The 12,687-nt window shown below is 54.4% G+C and overlaps 1 protein-coding gene across 1 annotated transcript; it reads right to left on the reverse strand.

Moving 5' to 3' along the window:
- Positions 1 to 1,676: 1,676 nt before the first annotated feature.
- Positions 1,677 to 11,370, reverse strand: ATP6V1B2 (ATPase H+ transporting V1 subunit B2). The gene is made up of 14 exons (XM_015648949.3): positions 11,247 to 11,370; positions 9,436 to 9,491; positions 8,729 to 8,827; positions 8,059 to 8,152; positions 7,892 to 7,969; positions 7,287 to 7,426; positions 7,080 to 7,181; positions 6,519 to 6,616; positions 5,297 to 5,420; positions 4,466 to 4,616; positions 4,092 to 4,174; positions 3,907 to 4,011; positions 3,225 to 3,354; positions 1,677 to 3,135 (listed from the first exon to the last, which is right to left on the reverse strand). The coding sequence occupies exons 1-14, from the start codon at positions 11,353 to 11,355 to the stop codon at positions 2,999 to 3,001; spliced, it is 1,506 nt and encodes a 501-aa protein (XP_015504435.1). The 5' UTR covers positions 11,356 to 11,370; the 3' UTR covers positions 1,677 to 2,998.
- Between the last annotated feature and the right edge of the window lie 1,317 nt (positions 11,371 to 12,687).

Raw genomic sequence — 12,687 nt, forward strand, 5'->3', positions numbered from 1 at the left:
TGGATGCTGGGAGAGCACCAGGATGGAAGTTGGATGCCAGGAGAGCACCAGGAAAGCTGGAACCCCGTCTCCTGCAGGAGACACGAGCGGGAAGGAGCAGCAAGGCCGGATAATCCCAGGGGAGATCATTCTGTGCTGACAGCCCGAGCTCGCTCGGGGGCCGGTGCAGCATCACCAGGGTGGCTCCGGAACCTCCTGGGGGGCACCGCTGGCTCAGGTTTTGGGGGGCAAACAGGAGAAGGAGCCCGGCTGGAGCATCCAGGCGGTCGCTGCTCGGCTCCAGCTGCCGCAGGAGCGGCGCGGATCGTTGGATTAATGAGAGCATGCAAATCAGCCCCCAGCCGGAGAAAAGCCGATTTGCATCTCCTTTAAACGCCCCGCTGGCACCGCACGCGTGTCTGGCTGTGTGTGGGGCAGGGCCAGCCCCAGCCCCAGCCCCAGCCCCCAACCCAAACCCAAACCCAAACCCAAACCCAAACCCTCCTCCGCGCCTGGGACAGAACTGAACGGAGCCTCCCCGCGCTCGCAGGGCCGGGTTTGGGGTGCAAAAAAGCCCTTTTTGATGTGCAAATGAGCCCCGGCAGCTCTGCCCAGCAGCCTGGTGCCGGCCCTGCCTCGCATCTGCCACCAGGGCAGGGAGGGACCCGGCCGGCGCTGTCCCCTCCCCTCGCAGCGAGGGGACAGCTGGCGTGTGCCCGTGGCAGGGACCGGCTGCCATCCCTTGGCGAGGGGCTGAGCCCCCGGGCGCTGCTCGTTACTCATTATGGGATAAAAAAATCTGAATTAAAAAAGCAGCCGGCTTGGAAAAGGCCGTCGGCGGCAGCTGGGAGAGCAGCACGGCCCTTCGAGCCGGTACCTGCTGTCCCCGGGCGGGACAGGCACCGGGACCCTGCCAGGAGCTGTCACAGGAGCCCTGCCAGGGGACACAGGGACAGCCCCGACCCCTTTGTTCACCCCACAGCACCGAGGAGCCCGGGGGGAAACGCTGGGCTGAGCCCCAGGGCCAGCACAGACCCCCAAAGCTGGGTTTGCCATTCCTGCCTTTGGCTTGTTGAGTCCTGGGTTTGCCGTTCCCAGGTTTGGTTTGCTCACTCCTGGTTTTGGTCATTCCCAGGTTTGTCATTCCTGGTTGGGTTTGCCCATTCATTCCTGGGTTAATCCATTCCCAGTTTGGTGTGCTCATTCCCAGGTTTGTCATTCCTGGTTTGCCATTCCCATTTTCCATTTCCCTGTGCCAGTCTCGGGCTGTCCCCACCCCAGCCCTGGACCCTGCCCAGGGGTGACAGTGATGCCCCGGGGAGGGGGCTGGGGTCACTGACTGACCCCCACCCTGCTCCTACCCAAAAATCCCAACCAAACCGGGGCCCAAAGCTCATTTCCCCGGAGTTTAAGGTTTCCAAGCCTCCCCCAGCCCGTGGAGAGGGAGGGGTGTGAGGACAGAGGGATCACATTCCCTGCACATTCCTGCAAAGCCTTTCCCCGTGACTGCTCAGGCCCGGGCTGAAGGTCAGACCCTCCTCCTCCTCAGCCACCAGCTCCAGGGACAATGGGGGGTGGCTCCAGTGACCCTTCATCCACACTGGAATTGCTCCATTCCCATTCCCAGGCTCCCTGGGGACAGGAACACCCTGCTGCACAGCCAGAGTGGTTTTTCACCCCCACAACCACTCAACTTCGTTCAACACCTTCCATATTTAATTTATTTAGAGATTCTCTACATTAAAGTATTTTCATGCCAAGGCTTCCGCCCTCCCATCCTGAGCTCAGGAAAAAGAGACTGGGCACAGCTTTGGGTGGAATGCACTGGAACAACGTCGCAGCCACAGAGAACACGGAACAAACCAGAGAACTGCACACGGGAGACGTCAGGGAAAGCTGGAATTAGCACATTCCAGTCATGTTAGCACCTTCCCAGACGGGCCTGAAGGCGTGCAGGGAGGTGCAACATGCTCTGGTGAGCCAGACCAGAGCTCAGACTACAGGAAAGCCTGGAAAAAGCATGGAATTGTGCCAGCAGCAGCAGCAGGCCCAGAGCCTCGGCTGAACCCGTTGGAAAAGGAACAACACGGAATTGCCCAGCCAAGATTGCAGAGTTTGGGAATGCTGAGCTCAGGGCTGAGGCAAATCTGTGCCTGGAGTGCAAACCACAACAGCTCCAGCCACGGCACGGGCCCAGCACACCTCGAGCAGGTTTCAAACATCCTTTCTCACATGAAAAGCTGCCTTTTTTTACTAATTTTATTATTTTCCTGTTGCCTTGTTTAAACCAGACCATGGTTTAAAAGCTGAGCTCACAGCAGCACACCTGGGCCAGGCTTTGGGTTGGTTTTCACCTCTCAGGATCCCCCTCAGCAGCAGCATCCCCTGACCAACAGCTGTGGTGACACCTCGGAGCTCACACTGAGCTGCTGGCTCTGTTTGGCATCTCCAGAATTCAACCAGAAGAGGGTGAAGGAGGAAATTTACTCTGCAAACCTCAAAAATTCAGCTTGATCCTGCTACTTTCAGGAAAAGTCCTCACTGGCCTTTGTCCTCTGAAGGGATAAGGACTTTTTCACCTTTGCTGATGGGGGAGTCCCCAGTGTCACCTCCCCCGGTCCTCAGCTCCCACAAACCTTTCAGAATGTGCAGCCCTGGTTAAAAACCTGCATTTTTCACCAAGGAATGTCGTCTTGCAAATGACATTTCCTCTCTCACGTTTTTTGAAAGTGAAGATTTGCAATTTCTGGTCACGCTCAGCTTTGAAAACCCCACAAAACACTCATTTCACAGCCCAAAACCTCGCGGTGGCTATTGCACATTTTTAGAGCTGGCCTAAACATCCTCCTGGAGATCCAGGCTTTGGGAGAAGGGATATTTTCCAAACTGCTCTCAGTGGGAACACGGCCACCAGTGTCACCTGCTGCTGGTTGGAGCTGGGAGGGCGACAGGGGAACACCAACACATGGAAAAGGAAACCAAAGCAGCGTCTCACGGAGCAGGGGCACGGGGAGCCGGGCTAGTGCTTGGCATCCCGAGGGTAGAACTCGGCCAGCGTGCTCTGGGGGATCCTCTTGAGCATCTCCTTGGGGAAGATCCTGAGGAGCTGCCAGCCGATGTCCAGGGTCTCGAACACGGTGCGGTTCTCGTAGGGCCCTGCGGGGACAGGCACAGCGGGGTGTGGGAATGGCAGGGAATGCTGCTGGGATGAGTCCTGCCCCGCTGGCAGCTGCTGGAATCCTTACCCTGAGCAATGAAGTTCTTCTCAAACTTCTGCAGGAACTCCAGGTACAGGAGATCGTCCGAGGTCAGCGCTTCCTCGCCCACCACGGCCTTCATGGCCTGCACGTCCTTGCCGATGGCGTAGCAGGCGTACTGGGAGGGGAACAGGGATCGTGGAATGGCTGACAGGGCCCCCAAACATCACCTCATCCCACCCCTGGCACTGCAGGGACACCTCCCACTGGCCCAGGTTATCCCAAGCCAGCCTTGGGCACTGCCAGGGATGGAGCAGCCACGGATTCCCTGGGAATTCCAGCTCAGCTCTTCCTCACCCTTCAGTCATTGGGAATTCCTTCCCAATATCCCATCCAGCCCTGCCCTCTGGCACTGGGAGCCATTCCCTGTGTCCTGTCCCTCCATCCCTTGTCCCCAGTCCCTCTCCAGCTCTCCTGGAGTCCCTTCAGGCTCTGCAAGGGGCTCTGAGCTCTCCCTGGATCCTTCTCCAGGTGAACACCCCCAGCTCAGCTGCTCCCTCCTCTCTAATCATCCACAATTCCTGCTCAAACTCAAAACCTCTCACTCAACACTCAGTGAAGGCATTAAAAGCAGGAATGTTCTGGATCCCAAGTGATCCTGGCCTTTCCATCTGGGCAGCCAAAGGTGTTTTGGGAAGCAGCCCCCGTTGGCAGAGGGGTTTTTACCCACCAGCTGGTTGGACACATCGGCGTGGTCCTTCCTGGTCATCCCCTCGCCGATGGCCGACTTCATCAGCCGGGACAGGGAAGGCAGGACATTGATGGGGGGGTAAATCTGGGGGAAAAACACCCAGGAATTAACAGGAATCCTTAAAAACTCGGGATAATCCCAAGCACCTTGTGAGCAGCACACACCTGCCTGTTGTGCAGCTGCCTGTCCACGTAGATCTGTCCCTCAGTGATGTATCCAGTCAAGTCAGGGATGGGATGAGTAATATCTGTGGGGGAAAAAAACACAAAAGTGTTTTGAAAATTTTCAGCCCTTTTATATCCATTTTAGCACTGAGCTGCTGCTTTTTGTTGCCAGGTGACTTCAGCAATTATTCCCTCCACAAATCCCAAGTGCTCTTGGATCAGTGCACCAAGCCTGAGGCCTCAGAGGACAAAACATTTTTATCACGATGCAGCCAAAATTTGGACTAATAAGGAAACCCAAAGGCCACAGGACTCCTGTGTGTGGCTGTGTGCCCCAAAGGCAGCCTTCTCAAGAGCCCCTGGCCGTGACTCACCGTCGTTGGGCATGGTGAGGATGGGGATCTGGGTGATGGAGCCGTTCCTGCCCTCCACGCGCCCGGCGCGCTCGTAGATGGTGGCCAGGTCAGTGTACATGTAGCCAGGGAAGCCTCGGCGCCCAGGCACCTCCTCCCGAGCTGCTGACACCTGGGGCAGCCACAAAAACATTGCCAAGGGGTCAGACCCAGCGCAGGGAGCTGCTGTGTGCCCGGGTTTGGTGCACCAAGCACCGCCAAGTGCAGCCACACAAACCCCCCTGAGGTGTTTGTCAGTGCAGCCAATCCACAATGTGACAATCCTGACACGGTGTTTGTCAGGGACAGGACAAGGCCAATCCTCAGTGAGGGTATCAAACTGCTGATTCACGAATTATGGGCTGCTCTGGGTTGGAAGGAAACTTAAATATCATCCAGTCCCACCCCACCAGGGCAGGGACACCTCTCACTGTCCCAGGTTGCTCCAAGCCTCGTCCAACCAGGCCTTGGGCACTTCCAGGGGTGGAACTGCCAGCAGGGAAATAAATCCCAGCCAATCAAGGATCAACTAAAATCCTCACTGGCTGTTCCCAACCATTCCAGTGAACATTAATTCCAACAGCTTTAACTGAAATCCTCACTGGCTGTTCCCAACCATCCCAATGAACACTAATTCCAACAGTTTTAACTGAAATCCTCACTGTCTGTTCCCAACCATCTCAATGAATATTAATATGAATATTAATTCCAACAGCTTGAGCAGCAGCTTCGCTCCTCACTTCACACCACCCCTTCCTGCCAACACCCAGCCTGTCAATAAACGCATTAATTAACACCTTAATGAGCACCCACCTCTCTGAGAGCCTCGGCGTAGGAGCTCATGTCTGTCAGGATGACCAGCACGTGTTTCTCACACTGGTAGGCCAGGAACTCTGCCGTGGTCAGGGCCAGGCGGGGCGTGATGATGCGTTCGATGCTGCAACACGAGGCTGCATCAGTGACACCTGGCAGCTGCATGGAGCTTCCAGGCACCACCTGCTGCAGCCCCACTGCGGCTGCAGCTGCACCGGCCCCGGCTCGGTGCTGCACCGGCCCCGGCTCGATGCTGCACCGGCCCCGGCTCGATGCTGCACCACGAGGCTGCATCAGCGACACCTGGCAGCTGCATGGAGCTTCCAGGCACCACCTGCTGCAGCCCCACTGCGGCTGCACCAGCCCCACTGCGGCTGCACCAGCCCCACTGCGGCTGCACCAGCCCCACNCAGCCCCACTGCGGCTGCACCAGCCCCACTGCGGCTGCACCAGCCCCACTGCGGCTGCACCAGCCCCACTGCGGCTGCACCAGCCCCCACACCACCTGGTTGCTCTTTCACATTTACATTCACCAACTCATCTTGAATTTTAAAGACTACAAAAACATCAATGGAAAGGGCTTCCAAAAAAGGAGGTAACTTTTAGGGTCAGATGTCCGTATTTCATCATTTAGAGACTTCACATCATCCATAAATACCAGAGAGACCAAATTCATCTCTTGATTTCATCTAGTTTTATACTAGAAATTAGTCTGGCTAATGAGCTGCACCCAGAAATGAATCCAGGTTGCCGTATCATGGGTAAAAGTGAAGAACACGTGAAAAACCTTGTCTGTGGGGAGGAGCTTTTAACCATCCTACTCTCCATTCCACCTGGAGCTGCACCAGCCCCACACCACCTCCTGCAGCCCCACACCACCTCCTGCAGCCCCACACCACCTCCTGCAGCCCCATCTCCAGCCCCACACCACCTCCTGCAGCCCCATCTCCAGCCCCACACCACCTCCTGCAGCCCCATCTCCAGCCCCACACCACCTCCTGCAGCTCCACCAGCCCCATCTCCAGCCCCACACCACCTCCTGCAGCTCCACCAGCCCCATCTCCAGCCCCACACCACCTCCTGCAGCCCTGCTGCCACCTCCTGCAGCCCTGCTGCCACAGAGCCCCCTGGCCAGTGGCACCTGCAGGCCAGCAGCGAGGCTCCATCCCCCACAGCCGGTTTGTTCCTCCCAGCTTTCCCCCCTCAGGGAGTGGCCACTCACGTGGGGTCGTTGGCCAGGTTCAGGAACAGGCACACGTTGTCCATGGAGCCGTTCTCCTCAAAGTCGGACTTGAAGAAGCGAGCGGTTTCCATGTTCACCTGAAGCACAGTGCTGGGTTTAACTTGGCATATTCCACACCCAATTAAGGGCTGATGAGCTCATTAATAAGCCACAGCAGAGATCTCCATCCATCAGGCTCCTCTACACTCCCAGAGTGAGCAACGTCTGCAATTCCAGGCTGGAGATCAAGTCTGAGATCCTTTATCCTGACCAGGCTTTGCTGGAGCCATGGAATGCTTTGGGACCCCAAAAACCTCTCCAGTGCCACGGGCAGGGACCTCCCACCACCCCAGGGTGCTCCAAGCCTCGTCCAACCTCGGACACTTCACAGCCACAGCTTCTCTGGGCAGCCTGTCCCAGAGGCAGACTCCAGCACTTCCAGCCTTTGGGATTTTCACCCATTCTCTGATTCCACACACACAAGACCTGCTCAGACTTCAGCCCCTCGCAGAATCCCACTGATCCCTCCAGCCCCACTTTCCCCCAGCGCTGTGGGCTCACCCCCATGGCAGCAAAGACAATGGCAAAGTTCTCCTCGCTGTAATCCATCACATCTTTGGATTTCTTCACCAAGCCAGCCTGGCGACAGATCTGAGCTGCAATCTAGGCAAGAAATATCCCAGGGTTTGCATTTGATGCTGCTCCACAGCCCAGAATGATGTTTAGTTTTGGGTCCCACCAGGTTTAAGAGCAGCTCTGAGGCCTCACCTCGTTGTGGGGCAACCCAGCAGCTGAGAAAATGGGGATTTTCTGGCCCCTGGCAATACTGTTCATGCCATCTATGGCCGAAATCCCAGTCTGGATCATTTCCTCTGGATAGATCCGACACTGGGGGTTGATTGGCTGGCCTGTGGGATTTTTGGAGAGAACACACAGTTACCCCCTGGACACGCTGGGAGCTTTATCAAACACCCCTGATAAACGGGTACAAACCCCACTGTGACACCCACAAATCTGTAGCTGCACCTGGTCACACCTGAGCCTTTCAGAGCCCCAGACTCTGGTGTTAAATGTTCATGGCAGTGGTAGGGAGGAGTTAAAACCCTGCCAGGTTGTCAGCATTTCACCTTTAGGTGTTGAAGAATTAAGTCTGCAAGTAATAAAGAGCAGCTTCCAAACATCACAGAAAAAAATTCTGCTCCCTCATCTGCCTGCACTTGGGTAATTCAGAATTTGATGCCACACACACTCAGAAATGAGATTAAACTCATCCCAAGTTCCATCTTGTGTTCTAAACCAAATATATAAATTCAGAAAGCTGAAACACACCAGGTTTGACTTTGCCTCCCCTCAGAAAAGGATCAAGAACAAACCCATAATGTCCAGGAAATCCTCAGCCAAGACAATGGGGCCTCTGTCTATGGGTTTTCCTGACCCATTGAACACTCTGCCTATAGGAAACAACAATAAAAATGAGAATTACTGTGAAAACCAGATCATTTTGGGTCAATCTGTTCATTCCTCACTCCCAAATCCTCACCAAGCATGTCCTCCGAGACCGGGGTTCGCAGGATGTCCCCGGTGAACTCGCAGGAGGTTTTCTTGGCATCAATCCCTGAAGTGCCCTCAAACACCTGCAAATGCAGCAGGGAAAATAAAAATAAACCACAGGACAGAAGTTTTGTGCTTCCCAAAGTAACTCCTGAATCCTGCTTCATCTGCAGCCCCAGGGCACAAAGGAGGAGCTGCTCTGGAAAGGGCTTCAAGAGCTGGTAGAAAACACCACAAAACCCTGCTTTGAAAAGAATTTGTCACTTTTTAAATTTTTTAATTCAGCAACAACCACCAAACCTGGGGCAATTCCTTTCACCTCAAGTGTTTCTCCCCCAAGTTCTTCAGACAAAACTAATGTGAACAAGAAGCAGCTTTTTAGGAGAAATATCAGCACCCACTTAGCACAGGGCTGATCTGGAATCCAATCCTGAAAATTCCACAGGATTCCTTCAATCCAGCAGCAAAGGAATCCAGTGGGATAGAAATAAATCCAGAGGGGATGGAAATGAAAATGTCACTGTGCACTGTCAGAAATCTCCTACAATTATTGATGCACTTGGAATAAGCAGGTGATTTGTTTCACTCCAGACAGGTTTGATTTGTTTCAGGGCTCATCCTGATTAATAAATGATGGAAAAAGAGCTCCCTGCTCCTACCTGAACCACAGCTTTGGAGCCACTGACTTCCAGCACCTGCCCACTCCTCCTGGTGCCATCAGGCAGGGTCAGGTGCACGATCTCGGCGTACCTGGGGAACTGAGGAGAGGGAAGGCATTAAACTCCAGCCACAAAACAAAAATCACCCACTCCAAACCTGGAAACAATTCAGTTTTTAAGAATAATTTTACCAGGGGAACCAAACTCCTTCCCAGGGTATAAAATCTCCCAGGTTCAAGCTGTTTTTAGTAGGAATAAACAATATTTGCACTGTTGGAGCTGCCAGAATTAGTTCTAAAAACTCTGAGTTCTAAATAGTGGCAGAAAGCCCCAGTGCAGCCTCTGACAAGAAGGAAAATCTGCAGCACTTTTGCCCTTAAGAGCAGCCTGATAAGAAGCCAGGAGTGTCCACAGCTCCCTTTTCCAGAGCACTGATGTGGAAACAGAAAGGTCAGGAACAAAGCAAACAGGTTCTTTACAGCTTGGAATTTAACCAGAGCTCCAGGGGTTTGGTGAAACTCAAACTCTGTTTCCTTCCCCAATAAGTCTCCCTCTCCTCCAGCCTTAGAGGAATTTGCACATTCCCATTTATCCCAGGAATGGATCAAAATGGCTCTGGGGAATTTCCCAGCAGTCTGGATTCTCCCTTTCCCAGCTTTTCCTGCAAACCCTCCTGCCAAAAACTTCATGAGCAGCTGAGAATTTACCTTAACCTGGTCCAGGATAACCAGGGGCCCGTTCACACCCGACACGGTTTTGTAAGCTGGAAAGAACACAAGGCAGGAGTCAGGAATATCCCACACATCCCATTTTTCCATTTCATTCCTCTCACCAGGCTCGGATTTGGGGCCTGATTTCTGGTTTTTAGGAACTCCACAAGGAGGATTAGGGACAGGATTGGGGGTCCAGCATTTTTCCTGTGCCCTGGAGGTGACACTGACGTGATGCCGGTGTTTTCCATGACAGGAGCTCCCTGCTCAGGCTGGAGGGGGCTCGGAGCAGCCTGGGACAGCACAAGGTGTCCCCACGGCAGGGGTGGCACTGGGTGGCCTTTAAGGCCCTTCCAGCCCAAACCAATCCCGTGTTTCTGTGATCCCAGGGAGGATTTTGCTGTCAGCCCAGGGAAAAGGCATCACTTGACCGGCAGCTGGAGGAAATCCTGAGTCAGAGCTCCCTCAGGGTCACGAGGAGCGGCTGGGGCTGCTCCTCCCTGGTGCCCAGGAGGGGAAATGGGAGAGTGGGGCCATGCAGAGCCCAGCCAGATCACAAATCCCAGCAGCAGCACCGGGGCAGCCCAGGCCTGGCAGCTCCACAGGGGTCTGCACTGCCACAGAGCCCTGAAACTGCAGCAAAACCCGGTCTGGAGAGCCAGAACCAAACTGAGCCAGCTCAGCAGAGCCAGGCTTAAACTCCTTCCTCTGTTTTACCCCTCAAATCCTCCTGAACACACAGAGACCGAGCCCTGGCCCCTCTTTACTCCTATCCCAGCCCTGTGCCTCGAGCAGGGAGAGCTCCCAGGATTATCCAGGGGGAGGAACCGGCTCTGAGCCAGAGGGTTTGCAGATCAGAAACCGGGAAAGGGACTGGGGACTGGGAGAGGGGGACTGGGGACCGGGATATGGGAACTGAGATATGGGGAATGGCAACTGGGATTGGGAACAGTGAATGGAGCCAGGAGATAGAGAATGGGAACAGGATAATAGGCAATGGGATTGGGATAATGAGGAATGGAAAACCTGACCCTGAATGAGGCATTTCACATGGAAAACCTGACCCTGAATGAGGCATTCCATCCCATGACTGTCTCATGAGCCCTCCTTCCTCATTCAGCCTCTCAACCAGCTCCACAACAAACCAAAAGCAACCTAGAACATTTTCCATCCCCAGCTCGATGCCAGTTCAGGGAAAAGCCAGAATCGACATGAAAAACTCTGGAGTCACCCTGGCTCCAACCCTGACAGAAGCCTCTGCCCCACAGTAAAGACCTGGAGTTGCAATGACGGATTTGGTTTCCAAACCTGACAGATATTTCCCAAGGATCCACGACCCAGCAGCTGCTGGGCAGCACCTTGCAGGTCCTGGTGCTATTTAGGGCACAGGCGAGGCCATTTGATGTAATTGCTGCCAGAGAAAACACCCGCACAGACCCCGATTTCTCCCCACTGCGCTGCCATAAAGGGATTTGAGCAAAGCCCCGCATTTCCCCTTTTTCACCCGATTTCTCAATTCAGCGCTCAGGAACAGACTCCATCCCACGCCCAGCATTTCCCGTTCCCGGTACAAATCCCAGCTTTCCGGGAATGACACGGGACGGGCCGTGTCACAGCGGGCTGGGCTGCCCAATTCCCCCGCTACCGGGGTTAATTAGGGTGATTAATTACAGCCCGAGCCCAGACTGTTCTGAGGGGTGAGCGATCCCGGGGCTGCGGCCTGCCCGGGCGCGAGGCTGCGGCCCCCGAGCCAGCCCGGTGTCTTCTCCCCGCAGCCCCCCGGTCCCCCCCGCGCGGGCGGCACTCACTGAGGCGCGGCTGGGACAGGAAATCGCGGGTCAGCGCCGCCGCCTGCTCGCGGGGCCCGCCGGGCCCGGCGCCGTTCACGGCCCCGCGCAGCGCCCGCACCGCCGCCATGTTGGAGCGGCTGTGAGGGGGCGGCCGCGCATGCGCGGTTATAGCGCGGAGAGGGACACGCCCAGTGACGCACGGACCACGCCCATGCACGCACGGGCCACGCCCATGCACGCACGGGCCACGCCCACCGGCGGCCAGGGGCGGGGCCGGAGCTGTCCCAGGTCCTGAAAGGGAAAAGGGAAAGGAAAAGGGGAAAAGGAAAAGGATAAAAGGATAAGGAAAAGGAAAAGAAAAATTAAAAGGAAAAGGGAAAAAGGAAAAGTAAGAGAGGAAAAGGAAAAGGAAAAGGAAAAGGAAAAGGAAAAGGAAAAGGAAAAGGAAAAGGAAACATAATACGAAAAGGAAGATGAAATGGAAAATGAAGAGGAAAAGGAAGAGGAAGAGGAAGAGGAAGGGGTTAATGGATAAGAATAAAAAAATCAAAAGTCAAAAGGGGAAAGGTAAGAGGGAAAAGAGGAAGAGGAAAATAAGGAGAAGCAAATAATAAAGATAAAAAGACAAAAATATTTTAACGAACAAGAGATGGAAAAAAGAGTGAAAAAGGAAGGATGAAAATCAAAAAGAAGAAAAAGGGAAAGAAAGCCAGAAAGACGGAGGAGCGAGACAGAAGGATTGGGGTTTTAAATCAATCCCCTCCTTCCTGCTGGCTCAGAACTGGAAATATTTGGGGAAAACGTCTGCAAAGAGATTTGGGTGATTCTGTGCTGATCAGGGGAGCAACGAAGCAGAGAGAAACTGAACCTCCCAGCGAGGGAGCAAACAGAATCCGTAATTCCACAGAAAAGATTGAATTAAGATAAAGAGGGAGAAAAGGAAAGAAAAAGGGAAGGTGCCCGCCTGCTGAAGGAGAATTTGGGTGTTCTCTCCCTCAGCAGATGGTGCTGCTGCACCGCTCACGCCCAGCCTCGGATCCAGACATCGGGAAAGCAATTTCCAGCCCCGGCTGTCCAATTCTCCACTCCTGAAATCCATTTAAAGGCTTCAACTGCCGCTCTAATGCTCGCCCAGGGAATTCCCGGGCAGGGAATCTCATCTGCCGTTATTGGCGATGGTTTTGGGGCCGGGCAGGAGGCAGATAAATGGCCCCAGCGGCAGATTTATGTGCCAGAGGAGGAAAGGTGAATATATTTAGGATTTATTCCCTCTCCTTGCAGCAAATCTCCGTGTCCTGGATGAAGGATGGTGTCGGTTTGGGGTTTAAAAGGGAAATCACGGAGCCAGGTGTCAGAAGTTTAGGAAAACAGAAATGATGGAAGGAAAGAGAGTCCCCCTGGCAAAACCTTACTGGGGTGGGGGGATTTTCCATCCAGCTCCACCTGGAACCAGCCTGGC

Source organism: Parus major, chromosome 22, assembly GCF_001522545.3.
Source record: "Parus major isolate Abel chromosome 22, Parus_major1.1, whole genome shotgun sequence".
In the NCBI taxonomy this organism is placed as follows: domain Eukaryota; kingdom Metazoa; phylum Chordata; class Aves; order Passeriformes; family Paridae; genus Parus; species Parus major.